We start from the raw sequence: 18253 nt of genomic DNA on the forward strand, positions 1-18253 counted from the left end.
TGCACAGACAGAATAACAATAGATGGTACTTCCGGACACAGATTTCCACAATAAAAGCTCCATTGAGGAAAACTTCAGAAAAGGAGGAAAGATCATGATGAATGCTAGCATCCCCCTCCTCCCACTTCAGTGTTACTGGAGGCAGATAAATCCTTATTTGATATGGAACCTTCTGTTATGCTTCTTTTGCACTTTTCCATACGAGTACCCGTTGCACCACCCTCATTCCCACCCTCCATTTGCACTATAATTCAAACCATTCTGTATTACACTGACAGTACACTTTTTGCATGTGAATATGCTTGATATAAGTTAGTTTTCCTTTTTCTTTCCTCTGTCAGTGCAACTTTTACATAGTTTGCTCTATTTTATTGCCTATGACATTATTCATATTCTACTATAGTTAATATCAGCTCATACATTTGTTTAAATGGTATTGTGTAATGCCAAATGAAAAACCTTGAATTCCTTGGTTCCTTGTTGCTGAGCTTCTGCACATTCAGCACCCGATAATGCTTCTGTACAAATGAGGCTATGGACTAAAATTTCATTTGTAGTTAAAAAAAAAAAAAAAAAAAGTATCAAATTGGGTTTCTCACCCATTATTGAAATGTAACTGAGTTCGAAGCTTTAGTTTGGAGCCCATTCGCGCCACTTCCGGTGACGTAGGGATTAACTGTGTCTGGCTTGACAGGGCTCCCTCCCGTTGTCGCTTTGGTTCCCACGCTGAACTCCGTCCAGTTTTTACAGCGCCCCCCCTGCTGGCTTTAAATCATCGTTTAAATGGACTGAGGCGTTTGAAGGAAAATGGCGGGTCTATTTACTGGCCGGCCCTGACCTCTCATAATTTGTGGACATAATGCACCACGTGCATACAGATGACAGCCTCATGCTGTGAGGTTTAGTTGCCCCCCCCCCCCACCTCAGCCTATGAGTGGCTTTAGCAGCCTTAGATATTGGCTGCAGTGAAACTTGATTGTTGATTAACTTTGAGTACCAATTACAAAGCAAAGACTTATTGAAAGACAATGATAATTAATAAATTTATATATATAAATAATAAATTAATAATTTATAATTAATAAATTAATAAAGGTCTAGGCCTACACATAGTTATTATATCAGATCCACAATCACTTGGAATTAAACTGTCATTAAATGGCCTATACATCAGATATGTATTCCAGTTGTACCATTTTCTGTGAATCACAGCATACATACACCAGTCATGGTTCCATTCAGGGGCGGAAGCTTTTCTTGCTGTTTGATGAAGCCTTGAGCAAAACAAAACTAGGATTCAGTAGAGTCAGTCATTTATTCTCTACAGTAACATGAATTGCTTCCACGAATTGGCTGCTTGGTGATGGTTCTCTGTCCTGACCCCATGCAGAGTACAGGACTCTGTCTGTGCCAGAGGCAGCCTTGCTCTGCCCTGCGGCCCTGCATTCGCCTTTGTTTGCATGTCAAGTGGTGCAGAGCTATTTCGAGATCCAGTGGAAAATATGGAGTGAGGCACATGTTCATGGTAATACCACACACACAATATTTAAAAAGGCACAAAGGGTGAACACAGAGACTAAATTAGCCTACTTTTCAGCTGTCCTTTGATTGTCCAACACAGGATGTTTCCTGCCTTGCCTTATTTAGGCCTAAAACCCATGTATGAAACTGGTAGAATCATATCACGCTGACTCAATTTCTGTGCCCTCTTCCCATTCAACTTCTCGGTAATCCGGATGTCACAAAAACTTCCTCATTTAGCTCCCAGCAGTTAACACTTTGTTGGCTCCTCCACACTCGATCAAGGTTTAGTTCTGATGTCTGACGGCAGTGGGACTGCCCTCCTTCCCTCACCGTCACTATATTTGTTACAACTTTGAGGACATCTGGTGGTCAACATTTGCAATTATGGCACTTCATGTACAGTGTAGAGACCTTATAGACGATGTTAAGGATGAATGTGTTGTTCTGTGTATGATAGGCTGCGTTTAAAAGTTCTAACTCTCTTCATCCTAGTCAAACAAATACGTACCAAATATCAGACTCAACTGAGTGCAGTGTAACATATTCCACTCGAGGATACTCTCTCACAGTTGCGCCTCATTATTCTGGGATGTTCTCTACATTTCCCCGTATTACTTATATAGCTACATATAGCGAGTTAACCATCATGTGACTTTGAGTAAACATTCTTAAAAAGGACTAACAGGCCAGGCTCATGTCTCCTCTTTTATGAATGATCAGATATCCAGTGCAGTGAACTGTGAAGGGGGGTTTTGCAGGGTCATGGACTGTCTGGAATTCAGCTTAAAACCTTTAGAGTGTGTGTGTGAAGATGAAGGTTAAGTACATTCTGACATAATGAGGCAGCTATTGGTTGAAAAACCATTAGCTGTGCCTCGTCTGCAATGAATGAATGCTGTATCTTTCCTCTTTGATTTAGGGAGACTGAGTTTAGTGTTATGTTTAAGTCAGCTGAAGCTTACCCACAAACTCAAAAACATTGGTGCTCTTAGCGAAATGTCTCAACATGAAAACTGCAGCGTAAAAAGATTATGCCAAACAAAATAGACCCAGCACAGCAACAAGTATCACTAACAGTTGTTTTTGACAGTAAAAGTAAAATCGTTTTTGGTGGAATTTTCCTTCATGACTTCCAAAGTGGTAAACCACAGCTCGACCATTACCACTAATAATTCACTGAGATGAATGTCCTCTGGATGCTGATAGCCAATGAATCTGATAAATGAGATGTGATATTCAGCTGCACATACGTAGGCATGCAGAAGACAACGTTTCCAACATGCTAAACTCCTGCTGAATCTTTTCAGAGAGATGATTTCAAAGTGAATTTAACTGTGACATTTAACTTTCAGCTCTGAGGATCCATGGTGTGATAAACCCAGTATATCCAGTTGGCCCTCGTGGTCCCCCGTGTTGACCAACTTAGTTATAAGTTGATTTAATGCAAACTGAAATATTGAAGTTATTAAATGCAGTTGCCTGCAATCCAGCTGTGGCACGATCACATCACAAACAAACACAATCTCCAGAGCAGTGCAGCAGTGTTCTGACAACATAAAGATAACTGGGCTCAACACACACTGTGTCTGGCCAAGTCGTTCACGGCAGCAGGTCCTTCTCAGCCCCTCCTCAGTGAACACAGGGGCTGTCTCCAAATCATCCAACCCCTCAAACAACTTAACTGTCCACACGAGAACGAGCAGGACAGAAGCACTTGAGTCATTCTCATCTACTGAGGGAGTGTTCATTGTGTTTTGCTGTTAATTTGAAGAGTCTCTGTTCTGTCACCATAAAACTGTGTCGATCATTCAGCAATAAACCGAATGAGAAGCGAAGCAGCGAGTTGTGCGACCATAGTTCAGAGGCCTCTTTGCCCCAGGTACAGGCTGCCCTGCCTTAATAATGGATGTTGTTGGGGCTGGACGCAGCCTGAGATGAATACATGCAGACTTTACTCAGGGATGAAAAAAGGTCCTACATTAATAAAAAAAAAAAGCAGTAAAAAAGCAATATTTTGCTCTATTTTAATTTACAGTTAATATAATCCTAAAAAATAGAATGAAACATCAGTCAATAATCAGATAACAGCTACCATTGTGATGGATTATGGCGATTATGATTATTATTATTGTTATTTTGGTTGATTCGCATAAATGTTCTTTTTGAAAAGATTTCATCTTCCATATGTCAAGAGATAGAAAATCAGAATTGATCACAGCACCCAGACATAAATCAAAGCTTCCAAAAAGAACAGAACTGTCTGCCAATGAAACCCACTGACTCATCATGTTGTGTCACTGCCTGCTTGATAATCATCAATTACCTTTTGTAAGTGAATTATTTGGCCATCATTTGGAAATGTTCTATTTTTCGGATTCACTTGTCTTATAATAATACAATGATCGAGGAAGAGGCTGTGTATTGCCATTGTTGAGACAGTGAGATAAATGAAACCGACCTGCTGGGGTATAAATGCTTTTCCTTCCTGTTTACATGAATGAATCCTGACACATATAATCAGAGCTCCGAAATCATTTATGACTTCCTGTCTCTGTTCTCTCCCTCTGTGTTACACTGAGGGATTCCTGCCACTCAGCCTTATGGCCACTCAGAATAAATGTGACTCGACACCATTTCACACATCATCCTATTGCAAGACGCTGTAATTCTCAAGAGAAGATTACCGCTGCCAATAGTCCCATCACTCTTGGAGAAGTGAAGCATACATGGCTTTTTACTCGGTCTCCCCAAAGATCATTCAGATCAAGTCTAATTTAGTTCTCACATTCAGCGCATGGGGGGTGATGAGCGTAGACAACAGTACCATCACGAATGTGTCATATCAAATCATTGCCAAAAGTATGAATTCAAATGAAAAAACAGTTTTTCTTGTGTATGTAATCATTCATTTCAGCGTATGTAGTGTATGATTTACTGTAGCCATGGTTTTTCCTTTTATGCAACAGCTATATAGCTCAGGCAGAGAGTGTATTCTCCCCTAAAGCATGTATTTGTCATCTATATAATGGCTATGTCAACAGAGAGGACAAGCTTATGCAGGGATACTCTCTGAGGGACACTGAACATGATGCAAAGACTTGGCTACTTGCATGCATGCCAAGTGATGACATTTTACCCAACAAAAGCTGAGAGACTTGCCTTTTCATTTTGTCAAAGACGTAAAATCATTTGTGTGCCAATCAAACTGCTAAAGAGAGATCAGTGTGACGGCACACAATCTAGATTGATTTCACTCCAGATAAAGGATCCTCAGATCTCTTTCTGCTCAGAGATCATCATAGTTTGAACCAAATACAGGAGTTGCAAGATGATTCGATGCCTTCTGTGACCTTATTTAAATTGTATATTGCCATCAAAACTGAGGTCAATAATACATTTGACCTACTAACATTATGTAACACCTTATATACAAGAGATCCCATGTGATGCGTATGGAAGGGATCTAATATACAAAGCAATAAAGACAGCAAGAAGGGTATGGACTCAAGTCATTGTCTTAACTGTCAAGTCATTGTCACTTTATTCACTTTGCCTGTCATGAGATCAGGAAGGACAAACTGTGTTACTCAGTACTTAGCATCGGGGGAATACCTCAGAGGTAGATCCATCAAGGTCGCTGGTTTGATCCTCGGCTCCTATGAGTCAGCATGTCGAAGTGTCCCTGGGCAAGACACTGAACCCCGACTTGCTCCTGAAGCAGCTTCAGTGTGTGAAAGAATAATCTCCTCCACCTTAGATTCCTGATGGAAAAATCGCTTTGATGACTAGAGAGGCGCTTTACAAATACAGACCATTTACTGTGTAAAATGCAGTAAACAATGAAAACAAGGCTAAATAATTTACGTTTGTTGTCCATATACAGTACATGCATAGTTGAAATTGTATTAATGTGATAAGCAATCGACCTAAATTCTATATTAGAAAAGAAATTGTAGAAAATGTTAAATAGTAGGTGAGAAATTTGCCTAATCATTAACCCTTTAATGCCTGAACCATGAAATAATTGCCAGAAAATTCTAATTTTTTGAAACTGGAGTGTTTATGAACCTTCTGACAAATTATAAAGAAAAATATGTAAAAAAAATGTTTTAAAGTTTAAAAAAATGTATTTAAATCATTTTTGCTACATCCGGCATTTTTCTGCAATTCATTGCTCACAGTTTGCTGATCTTAAACAAACAAAAACATAGAGAACACAGATAAAATACAAAAAAATATCACACTGATGATGTAGAGGTCTCAAACACTCGTGTATCAAATATGATACACTTGGCGTTAAAGGGTTAAAAAAAAGATTTGAAAATACAGTCGAACAGCTTGATTAACACTGAATATAACTAACACATTTTGAATTTGTCTAAAGGTCCTATAATAAATAATGCACTTGTGTCCAGAATCAAGAGACTGGCAGACTCTGAGAAAAGACCATCCTCTCTCTTCTTCTGTCTGGGTGAAAGTTAAATACATATTCTACAGTTTACCGTGGTTAGAGGTTATGGTTGGGTGGAGCAGAGATCACCTGGTGGAGATCTGCTCTTTTCTGTTTTTTTAATATCATAGCATGGATGTGTTATCGTGGTAATATCATATCATGGGTTTTTGGTATTGTACTCCCTCATCTTGCATTCTGTCAGCTCAGAAAGCACTCGACCTGTTGAGTCCAGGTCTCAGTGAAGATGTGAGTAGAGGAGTCTCTGATTTCCAGTTGCTGGGTCATTCTGAGTCCCATTTGCTCCATTCCATTTTCCTGGAAGAGGACATGAGCCAGGAGCAGCCTTACGCCTGGGCCACACTGCCTACCTCTACCTGTGTGTGAAGGCTCCCTCGCCGAACTGCTGTGGCTCACACGCTCACACAGACAGCAGCCCCACAGTGGTGATTTTGCCCTTGTCTTTGGTCTTCAAATAAAAGCCTTGTTAACAAATGAAGGGATTCTCCCCACAGAGTTGTTGAGGCATTTTTAATTTGAAACTAATTCGGGAAACATTGAGCTGATAAATTTCATATCTGTGACATATTTTACAGGTACATTAAAGGTCATTTAAACTGTGGTGAAAGGTGCTTAGTGCCGCTGGTATGATGTCCGTAGGACTATCACATATCATTTTGCTGACTATTTTGCTGTGAACCCCCCCCCTCCTCCTCGGGTTTTTTGTCATCCTTTCAGTGTTGATGAGTGTCTGTCATTGGTAATAGATGTTTCAGCGGTAATTATTATTATTATTATTAGTAGTAGTAGTAGTAGTAGTGTTGTTGTTGTTGTTAATAGTATTAATAGTATTTCCAGTGTCATCCATTAACTTCAGCTCCAGAAGTCATTATACAATGAGCAGGTCTAACTTTCTGACTAATGTGGCTGAACGACATTATTTTCCTCCACAAAGGAATGTTGTTGTGGGACGACCAGTGATTACAGGTTTTAGACAGACAGAGCAGCAGAGATGTAGACAGATGTAGACAGTGTTACCAACTTTGTGTCATGAAACTCCATGTTTTCCATATTGAGGGAATTTTACCAGAAGTAAAAGTAACCTAATTTTACAAGATGTATACGTTTAAAGTGGCATACATTTAGTTTGATGGATTTGGTTTGAAATGTCTGACATTTTCTACAGCTGAAAACAAATATATGTGATTAATTGTGACAGTTTTTTTTTTTTTTACTTTTCAAGAGCTTGGTTCCTATTTGGCATCGATTTTTGATCAGAATCTCAAATATGGAATATGTATTTTATGTCAGAACCACAAATCATTCAGCAACATTTTACATTTCTCAATTAAACTTTCGTCTGAACTGATCTGCTTTGGACACCGAATCACTGGTCATGCTTAGTCAAAGTCAAAGCCAAAGCCATTCCTGGGGGAATATAAGTCACACGGTTCCACTTTTCGCCATGGTGCCATTATAGACAGATGCATCTTTTCAAGCCGACAATGCCATCTAGGGGAATTGCACCCCATAGGAAATGTAGCCACTTTTGGGCATAAATATAGACGGCACATAGGTTTGAAAAACACTTGATCAGAGACGTGACTCCAAAATATATTTTAACAAACAATTTAACAATTCAATAATATTAATTAAATAACTCATAAAATATTTAATATTTAAAATACAAATCAGCACTGCTGCAAGTAGCTAGCTGTACGATTACACATTACTTTACTGGCCTATTAAATTGCTTTAATTAATTCAGTTTGTGGTCATTGCTGACTTCATTCATGCAGTTCCCAGACATCATTTACTGGACCATGAATGAATAAATAAATAAATAAATAAATAAGTAAATACATTTCTTTTCCCAACTCCATCAGCTGACTGAAGTCATTCACTCTTTCAGTTAAATTAGATTTTGCCACAACCTCTGTGAGCCAATCACAACTCCACACAGATCCACATACGACAAAAAGAGAAGTCATATTTCTATTCACATGTTGTATGTTTTGAATACACTGATATTTTGTTACACAATAATGACATAATGCATAGGTTTCTGTGCCCGTGCAGCATGGATCACGATAGCCCAGTCATTAGGGCATCAGCTCTTAGTCACAAACTAGAAATGAGAAGTCGCAGGGTGCTGTGTTGTTGCTGTAAAGGCTTTTCCTCTTGTTGCTGGGGAAATAATGACAGCTTTGATGAGACTAGGATAAAACCTTAGCTTTGATGAAAACCTCCATACATTCGTTTCTTGTTGCCAACAGAATGTATCGTTTCCATGAATCCATAAACGTCCTATAACATGACCAGTGATTAGCCCTTTACAAACAGCCACTGGGAAACTGCATTGACATTCCTTTTAAAGAGCACTCAGGATTTAGCCATAAGTAACCCTGAGTGCTGTGGTTTAACAATGTTGATCTGTATGCTTGTGTGAAGTGATGAAAGATCCCAAACTGGTGTCTTTAGCCTCATGGTTGCCATGTTCTATGGATTAAGATGCTGTCCAACTGATAAGACCAAGTGGATCTAACTATCAGGCACTCAGAGGGATGAAATGAGTTCTGGATAATTGAGGTGCTGTGGCTCTGAGATGGCTATCAGCCTGCAGTGAAGCGCTGTATTTCTTGGACAAGATTCTGGTAATTACAATTTATCTGGATTAGCAAAGTCCATTAGAAATAAGAAGTTGCCATTCCTCAATTGTCAGCGCTCAATTTCCCAGAGCTCCCTCCAACTGAAATATCAGCGCAGTGAAGGAACACCACTGGACGTCTTGGGCTGCAGAGAGTCACTGCAGTCCAGTAGCTTGTAGTTTCAACAAGAGGTTTGATACAGAAAGACCCTGGTGGACCGAGGGATTGCAAATGTTGCCTGAAAACTCTTGAACGATGGATTTGATATAAAAGAAGAACCGATGCACACCAACTATACTCAGAGGTACTTCAGGTGAGACAAACAACGGAGGGGCAGATTACATTTCATTCATCATCGTCTGATGGATTCAGGCAAGATAGAAAATACTATGTCGAACACTTTAAGAGGTTTTTAAGACAGGATTTCATCCACAGAGGCAAAACTTTACTGAGGCTAGTGTGAAATAATGTCGATGATGACAGTCCTCTGTGGGAAGGAGAGATATGGAAGGGTGGATATTCAAACAGTCAGAAGAGAGAAACCAAACAAGTGCCTCTTTTGTGTTCCATTTGACCTAAAGTGAGAGCTTTGCCTGAAACTGCCTCTGTAATGTCCTTTGCATCTCATATTCCATATTCTCAGGATCCCTGTCTGTCCCCTATCTGGTTCACACTGCGGCGAGCCCGTCACATATATTGCTGTGCATATGAAAGATGGAACAGTGAGGACCGGCTAATCCCTTGAAACTCCATGAACTTTATTTTCTTTGCTCTCTTTATGTGGTGGGAGTCCTGTGACCAGGAATCAAAGTTTGGGGATCAGGTGGGAGGCCGGCAGCAGCTCGCAGCCCCACCAAGCAGATTGCCTGCTGCTGTGCTGACTGAGGGCTGCTGCACACAAAGCATGAAAAGTGTGGATTCTTGGGGCCAAGGGCCGTGTGGTGGGCTCTGCACTCCCCGACCAGCCGGGGGAGAAAGGAACGACTCAGTCAGCAGGCCAAGGCCACTGGAGCGATGAAAAGATAATTCTCCCCCCCACCACCACTGGACCTCATGCGGCGTCAAACCATTTGTGAGCAGTGACACAGCCAGATTGGGCCGAAAGGATATGAGTGGGAAACTTCAAAACCTGCTCATGTTTCTGCGAACGTGAAAGGATTTGTATAACACATTCAGATTTGATGGACTTTCCCATGTTCACCCCGGACAGCCCTTTTTTGTTGACATGTTCAAATAATGAATCTCTTATGTGTAGGATCCCTTTTTCCCCCCCTGCTCCTGAGTCCTGTTTCTAGTTGTCGGGTAGGGATGCTGTGTGGACCATTCCATCGTCTGTCCCAAGCTTATGGAGAACCGCTGACTCGCTGGCTTCCAGGAACCAGGGTGAGTGGTTCTACCTCTTGTAGAGCAACCGTCTTTCTTCTTACCTCAAACTGTCAGATTAGAGATGTTAGCTACAAACTTGGTGCAATTACTCCTTTAATGTAGCAGTTTTCTCAGGACTGAGACTCCGTATCTGTGACTGACAATGACTATGCGATAAGAGGTTTTCACAGGACAATGAGATGTGCGCACAGAGATAAGCCATTATACTTTATGAAATGACCACACTTATCAGCATATTATCCACAATCATTTCTCTTGACTTTGATGCCAAAGCTGCAGGTGTTCACAGATAATTCAATGTGACATTTGTCTGTTTTGATTCTGTTTGGCAGGCATAAGAAAGACTTCAAAAATGTTATGAGATAACTGAAATCTTTTGGAAAAATCTCCTCCTATTACATTAGCACAGAAGAATATCTTTGGCTTTTCTCATCAAAAATAATAAAATATATGATTCTGTTTCCCCACACTACAAGGTTATACTCTCTGAAGTGACAGGTGAAGTGAATAAACTGGATATCTTACAATAAGTGTAATAAATTCATGCTCTGTTTCAGGTGCTGAAATGGAACATATACTTTTGATTCTTTTACTGTTTAGTAAGGCCTTATCTGTTGGAGCTCAGTTCAATGGATACAACTGTGACGCCAACTTTCACAGCCGCTTCCCCGGTGAGAAACTGACTCACAGATTCACACGTTTTGTTTCAGAATTACTGGATGGAATTTACACGTGAATACCGTTTTAAAGGAAAGTTCTGCTCAGACTAGCTACGTATCCCAAAAAGAGGAAAATGTTTTTCTCTTGTTTTTTGGGGGGGATTTGAACAAAACTGCTAACGCTAAAATAAAGATACAAATCATAATGCATAACTGATGCATAATAATTTAATGCAGGATGTATCATGAATTCCTGTTGTTTATCATTAACAAATGGTCAAGCCACTATGACTTTGTGTGATTAGTTCACACTTTACAGTTACTTTATATATGACACTAAATCAGTTTTCAGGACCATTCATTTGCTCAGAATGTATATATATCATATTTTATGAGAATATGTACTGCTGTGGTTTAAAACTGGGTGTGGGATACCAACATTTACATGTTGCTGAATGACTTGATGATATTTTTGACATTTTGTTTTTAGTGCATCTTCAACATTAACTTTTCTCATAGAAATATATAACAGTATGTTCATCAGAGAGGCTGAGCACATATATGGTCCTGAAAGAAACTTGAATGTAAGAGGAATCCATCAGGTTTGACAGTTAATGTATGTAGTTACAGTTAATGAATTCTTGATAATCTGTTCATGTGAATCTATTCATGATGTCACAGGGACTTGATCGTTTGTTAATGAGCACAGGAATTCGTGATCCTTCCTGCATTCATTCATGCATCATTGTGAGTCATGCGTTAGTTGAGCATTACTTAAGTATCTGATTTGTAACCTTATTAAAAAGAGTTACCACAAAACTGAACATGATGCATTTGGTCTGTGATCTCCACCTCTTTTCTCAAACATAATTTTAAAAAAGTCAATTTTGATTTATTTTATCTCTATAATACAATATTTTCTAACTCATTTTTATCTCTCTTTGCACCTGTGTGTGTGTGTGTGTGTGTGTGTCTTGCAGCGGAGAGGGACATCAGTGTGTACTGTGGGGTGCAGACCATCACCCTCAAGATCAACTTCTGCCCTGTTCTCTTTTCCGGCTACACTGACTCTGACCTGGCCCTCAATGGTCGCCATGGAGATGCCCACTGCCGTGGATTCATCAATAACAACACCTTTCCCACTGTCGTGATCTTTAGTATCAGCCTGGCGACGCTTGAGTCCTGTGGCAACTCCCTGGTGGTAAGATGGACAGGAACGTTTCTGAATAATCGATTGTTGTCCAGATTTCACAGCACCGCAGTCACGCTGCACACTGCTGATGATGGATGATGCTGCAAAGGTTATTTAGACCTGCTAGAAATATCACAACACCAATAGCTTTGAGAAAATAGCATCAACGCTAACAAAGATATATTGAGGATAATGTAAGGTTTGAGGCACACATTACACACACACCCTGCTGAAAATTGTGTCAGACAGTGACACATAGTCTTAAATGACTCTACAGTTGTCTGAACAACATTTTGTTTGCTAACTTAACCAGGCAGAACAAACTGAAGCTGAAAAGTTTAACCCCCTCCAGCAGTTTGCAGGAAAAGATCAGATGTGTCTCCTGTTCCAGCCAGATGTCTCCTTCACAATATGTATGCTCTGATGTTGACAAGTTGTGTTAATGCAGCATGGGAATAAAGTCCTGCGCTCGGTGAAGGGGCTGTGGTGGGATCTTAGGCCCTGTCAGATTGATGAGTGAAAAACAATTCTTACAACAGTTAGAGGGAGTTTCAAAGGGAATCTTTGCTGCGTGAGCTGTCTCTCCCCCAGGTCTCTGCTGAGTGTTGAATAGGGTGGAACGGGATAGTTCCTGGAAGGAACGTTGTCAGTTTTTAGATAAGGAGCGACTGCGTTGGGAACCAGTGAAGTGCATTTGTATGCTCAGTGTATGGTTGAAGGTCTGAACCTCTGCCCAGTGTGCCCGCAGTGAGATTATAGTGGCCCGTCAGCGAGCCAGGTTACCAGCCAGTTACCCACACTGATGTTGTTTGCCACAGGTCTCCACGGCTCAAGGACCCAACGCTTATGGGAACCTGTCACTGGTGCAGATTGGGAACATATCAGGCTATATCGACACACCGGATCCCCCCACCATCATCAGCTACCTGCCAGGTCTGCTGTACAAGTTCAGCTGCAGTTACCCACTGGAATACCTGGTGAACAACACACAGGTGGCCTCGTAAGTCTCACTCAAAAGAAACTTTGAAAGTGGTTTCAAAGTGTTCTACAGAGGGCCAGCATGCCATAAACCTTGTGCTAAACTTATTGTTGGTGTTAAAGCTTTGAAAGTCTTTTGATATTTTGACAAGTGAAGAACAGGGGATGGATAAAATGTTGTTACTTAACCGCATTTGGTCTAAAACTAATAATACAGCCTTTGTTAAAATTTGTGCTGTTCAGTTTCTATTGACTCTGTATCAGAGAGGTGCTGATTCATCTCTGAGGCTTTGTTATAATGTCAGAATGTAATAACTGTGCCAATTGAGGAACAAATTAGAAGACATACGCCCGATTTATAATTAATACAGAACAACACACTAGTTGCATTTATATTCTTTTACGAAGAGCACAAAAATGTAAGTACATAATCATCAAAATATAATAAATTCTGAGAAAACATCATCGCAAAATAAAATGACCACATAGTTGAATCAGCATGTCTCTTACACAGGGTCAACAACATTTGAACATTTGAACGCTTTTCAAAGGTCTCGGGCCGATTGTGTCTCATTATAACTGTTCAAGTGTTCAAGTTATTGTGTCCACCTCCTGTATCTAAAATGTTTAAAACTAGTCTCTGGATCTTAAAGTTACAAAATATATATAATTTTGTTCTATGTTAATATAGATTAGCATGTAAAGCAAGTAAAGCAACATCTGTGCTTACAGAATTCATTTATTTATTTAATCATTCATTCATTCATCTATATACCATTTGTCCTTGACACAAGTATTAGCAGGAGCCAAATGTCACTGACCTTTCAAAATGCATTTGGCAGCTTTGATCTTTTTTTTTTCTTATCTTTCTTGAAGGTCAGCAGCTGCAATCTCAGTAAAGGACAGCAATGGTACTTTCATCAGCACGTTGAATCTACTGCTTTACAATGTAAGTCCACATCAGTTGAGTCTAAATACCTGCTATTCACTCTCAAACTCGCGCTCTGCAGCTATGTCAGGAGTTAATCTGCACCTTTTGCATCTGACGTTGCAATGATTTCTGAAAATGATGACATATGTATGAGACAGGAACCAATTACCTATGCCAATAACTTTAATTCTGTAATTGGAGAGGATCATACCCTAATTCAGTTCAAAGCTTACACTAAATTCACTCTGTGGAAACCAGATCAACACGATGACAGGAAAGAGAGAGGAAACGTGACAAATGTGCTGAAACGTTGTTGTGGTTTATGTGCAGGACTCATCATACATTCAGCAGCTCTCCATCCCCATGGCAGGACTAACCCTGAAGACACGGGTGTTTGCAGCGGTGAAAGCAGCTAACCTGGATCGGAGGTATTAGTCAACATCAGTCTGAATAAATCAGCAGCAGACCAGCTTCTCTTTAGACCTAAAATACAACTTTTTCATTCGGAGCCTGTCACTTTACATTGTCCACTATCATTTGTCGTCTGTCGGGTTGTTGGATTGTTTCAATGGAGATAATGTGATTGGTTCAAGTACAGCAACAGCACTGAGCTATATTTAGGTTTTTAGCAGGTTTATTTTTAGCTTCCGTAGAAGCAGAGTAGGAATGTCTGGCATACAAGCTGATGATGGCCACAAGCTTTCGAAACATGTAATTCCTGACTGGCATGTGAACGTGTCAATGGCCTGCTTTACTCCCTGCTTGTGCTTGAAATCTAATGTGTAAAAGCTGGTGGAAATACATTCTGCAAATACAAATGCCCTGACGTTCTCTGACTGGAACAAACATCTTTAAATTCTATGGCTCTTCAGCGATGAACAGCGGCACAGCAGGGATGGAGAGCTGCTCACATTTGTGACAAATCACTTAGTTCAAAAGATTCTTTTTGACTCGCCTCAGTCAGACGGACCTATCGCCTCTTCGGTTTTGAATGTGACTCTGACTTGACTATGTGAAGTCTTTTGTCTTCTGGTCATTTGATCTTGCCTGAGGGGATGGTGTTGGAGGGGGGGAGGGACTTTGCCTGAAGGGAGGGTGTAAACACAAGGACTATACAAATTCTTGGGGGAGTTTAGTTCATTATTTAGCGCACCACCCCATCCTTTCCTCCACAGTCTTCGCTAATACATGAACTCAATGTCTCCATGAAATTATGTTTATATACTAATTTGCAACAGCAGAGTTGCATCATGTTCTCTGTTGACATAATGAAGAAATGTCATTAATAGACAAGCAAGATTTACCAATGTTGGTACTGAATCTATCAGCACAGTATGCTATTTGTTTTCATACAGTATCCGCCCATGGCAACTAATGACTCAGCTTTGTTAAGATCAGGGAAAGTGTGTGTAAGTCGCATACTGGCCTCAGAACATGTCGACATTCCGGCTGCTCCACACACAGTATGTGTTAATCTGACATTTCAGGTGAACTCAGAGAAACTTTCCTCCTTCAGCAGATGGATGGGAAAACAAGTGCACACACATGATTCTGCACAGGGGAGCTTAAACATCCAACAATACACAAAACACATTTTTGAGGTGGGGGAGCTTTAAATATTGAAAAAATCAAAAGTGAATGCGCTTGAACAACGCTTCCTACACTGGAAAAAACTTTGGTAGGGAGCACGATCCACACAGCAATTATATTTCCCCCCAAAACTTAATCTGGAAAACAGACGAGTAGCATATAAATGTAATTTCTAGAGACCAGGTTGAAGTGTCAGATAATGGTTCTCTCTATTGAAAACACAAACATCATTTTGTTAGCAATCTTTTCTTCAGCTACTAGAAGAGGTGAGCAATGTATCACCACAGTGTCTGAGTAGTGTTTCGCATCTGCATGACCCCATTTTCATTCAAGTCCCTGAACTCTGGAGTTACTAATCCTCACTGTCGATTAGATGGAACATTCTGATGGACTACTGTTACACCACGCCCTCTGGAAACCCCAACGATGACCTCCGCTATGATCTCTTCTTTAGGTAACTCACATTTGAAAACACATCTGTGACTTTGTTCACTTCTGATATTTCTCTCGCTCTCCTTTGTTTAATAATGCCTTCTAATTTTCTCTCCCTGAGCCAGCTGTGAAAAAGACCCTCAGACCACCGTCTTTGAAAATGGGAAGAGCCAAATGGGCCGCTTTGCCTTTGAAGTATTCCGCTTTGTAAAGCACAAGAACCAGAAGATGTCCACTGTCTTCCTGCACTGCGTCACTAAGCTGTGTCGAGCAGACGACTGTCCGATGCTCATGCCAGTGAGACTAACAAAGGACACCTTTATACGCAGCATGACAAGCTATTAGAGCGTTTAGCACACAGATTTGATCTGCAGCAGTTCAGTTCATGAGGGTATGTGATCAGGAGACTGCACCTGGATTACCCTGCTCAGCCCTCAGACATTTACTCATACACGTAATCATGAGAGGTGGAAAGTAACCAAGTACATTTACTCAACTGCTGTTCTACTTTGCAATTTTAAGGTGCTTGTACTTGAGTATTTTTATTTTGTGTTACTTTATACTCCACAAAATTTCAGAGGGAAATGTGAAACTAGTCAAAAATAAATAGTGATGTTGCAGATTTTACACACAACACATTATTATTACAACATAATTACTCAGTTAATTCATTCATTATCTATACTGATTATTCTTAAGGGTCACAGGGGGGCTGGAACCAGTCCCAGCTGAGGTGGGGTACACCCTGTCTGGTCGTCTGTCAGTTACAAAGCCAACACATAGATGCACTCACACTCACACCTACGGGCAATTTAGAGTCCAAACCATAATCATCTAACTGAATGTGAGTACTTTTATTTTGTTCCTGTTGCAGTTGATACTCCTGTACTTTTACTTGAGTCTGAATCAGAATACAGCACCTGTAATGGAGTTTTTTTACAGTGATGTATTGAAGTGGCGTGTAGAGTCTGAACACTTCCTCCATGAGTGATAACCGTTCAAAATCATTAACGTATCCTGCATTTACCGACACATATTCCCCGTCTCATGAAGAAAAATATGTCTCTCTTTTCATTTAAATATGAGTGATCTTTTCTGTCAATTAAGAAAAATCCATTTGTCAGGTGTTATTACAGAGCAGGCCATTAACGTTCGTCTCGCCTAAGTAATGAGTGATTTTCAACCAGTGCTTAATTGGGCCCTGATTGACAGCAGCTGAGGGCTGCTTTTAATCTATAAAGGTAATGAGGCCACAGCAGCCGCATAGTATAACAGGTATACCGGCTGTGTTCCTTCTCTCAGGCAGCAGGAGACTCTGGGCTCTTATTCTTTATCTCTAAATACGAATGAGTAGAGCAAATGGCGAATAACACATTTAGTGTTGTATTGCAGATTAATAATTCAGATTACCACGAAACAAATCCAGTGTTTGCTGTTTTAAAATCAAAATACATTTAATGGGACAGTATAACCCAGAAAAGCACATAAATACAGTTATGAAATGGAAGAAGGTAACATTAATGCTCTTGTATACCTTATGAGAAAGTGGGGCACATCGGGGGGGCTTCACGCTACCACCATATCTGTCTTTGCCATTTTTCATAGATCTGTGGCAGCAGGAGAAAGAGAGATGTCTCAGAGGGAAAGGAATCAAATGCCGCATCAGGGAATGCTGTCCTGACTGCCGGGCCCATCATCACTCGGAGTGGTACAGTTTGATAACACTCCTCCTCTGTCATTCCGTGTTTCCCACCCACCTACCTGCTGCTTCTGACATTATCCAAAAAACACACTGTTACTGTCTGAGGAGCTTTTCTTACTTCCTGAAAACGGAGTACAGTGCTCTTTTAATTCTTTCAAACGATACAATTCTTCCTCTTTGCTGTGATTTTCTAAGAGTTCCACAAGTTGCTTAAGTCTCCTATGATTTCCAGATTGGATATATTCAAAGGTACTCAAGTGAGACAAACTTGAGGTTTGTTGACTGATGCTGAGAACTTATCTGTGCGACCTAGATAGTCAGACAGTGCCTGAAGGCATCCTGTTGACTCATGTACTATACAAGCAATGAACGACACACAATTGCACAGTGAAGTACACCGTACCGAATACAATGTATCGCTGCTAACCTTAAATGCCCTTTACTTTTTTTCACAGATGAAACGCCCACCAACAACTCTCAGCTGGGTAAGTTTTCACATTCTGTCCATAGTGTGGAATGTCAAATTGCAGGAAAATGTCTCATCCACTCTTCCACACTATTATGTGTTATTATTCTATCCTCCAGCCCATCTCAAAGCTCCGGTGTTTCAGATGAACACAGTGACAAGCGCACTCATCTCAGGTGTGATCATTCTGGGCGTCATGAGCGTTTGTTTCTTCATCTTCTCCATCACCCTCCTCAAAGGCAAGAGTGCTCCTGTCAGCACCCTGTCTGGAGTCCGCAACCCAGCCTTCAACTGA

At 40.5% G+C, this 18253-nt stretch overlaps 1 protein-coding gene across 1 annotated transcript; it reads left to right on the top strand.

The window, feature by feature from the left end:
- The first annotated feature begins 10573 nt into the window (after window positions 1-10573).
- Window positions 10574-18253, top strand: zpld1a (zona pellucida-like domain containing 1a). The gene is made up of 10 exons (XM_070844020.1): window positions 10574-10679; window positions 11648-11868; window positions 12678-12859; window positions 13714-13786; window positions 14099-14196; window positions 15732-15812; window positions 15916-16087; window positions 17396-17498; window positions 17948-17977; window positions 18078-18253. Exons 1-10 carry the CDS (start codon window positions 10574-10576, stop codon window positions 18251-18253), a joined length of 1242 nt encoding a protein of 413 aa, XP_070700121.1.

Source organism: Pempheris klunzingeri, chromosome 14 (assembly GCF_042242105.1).
Source record: "Pempheris klunzingeri isolate RE-2024b chromosome 14, fPemKlu1.hap1, whole genome shotgun sequence".
NCBI lineage: Eukaryota > Metazoa > Chordata > Actinopteri > Acropomatiformes > Pempheridae > Pempheris > Pempheris klunzingeri.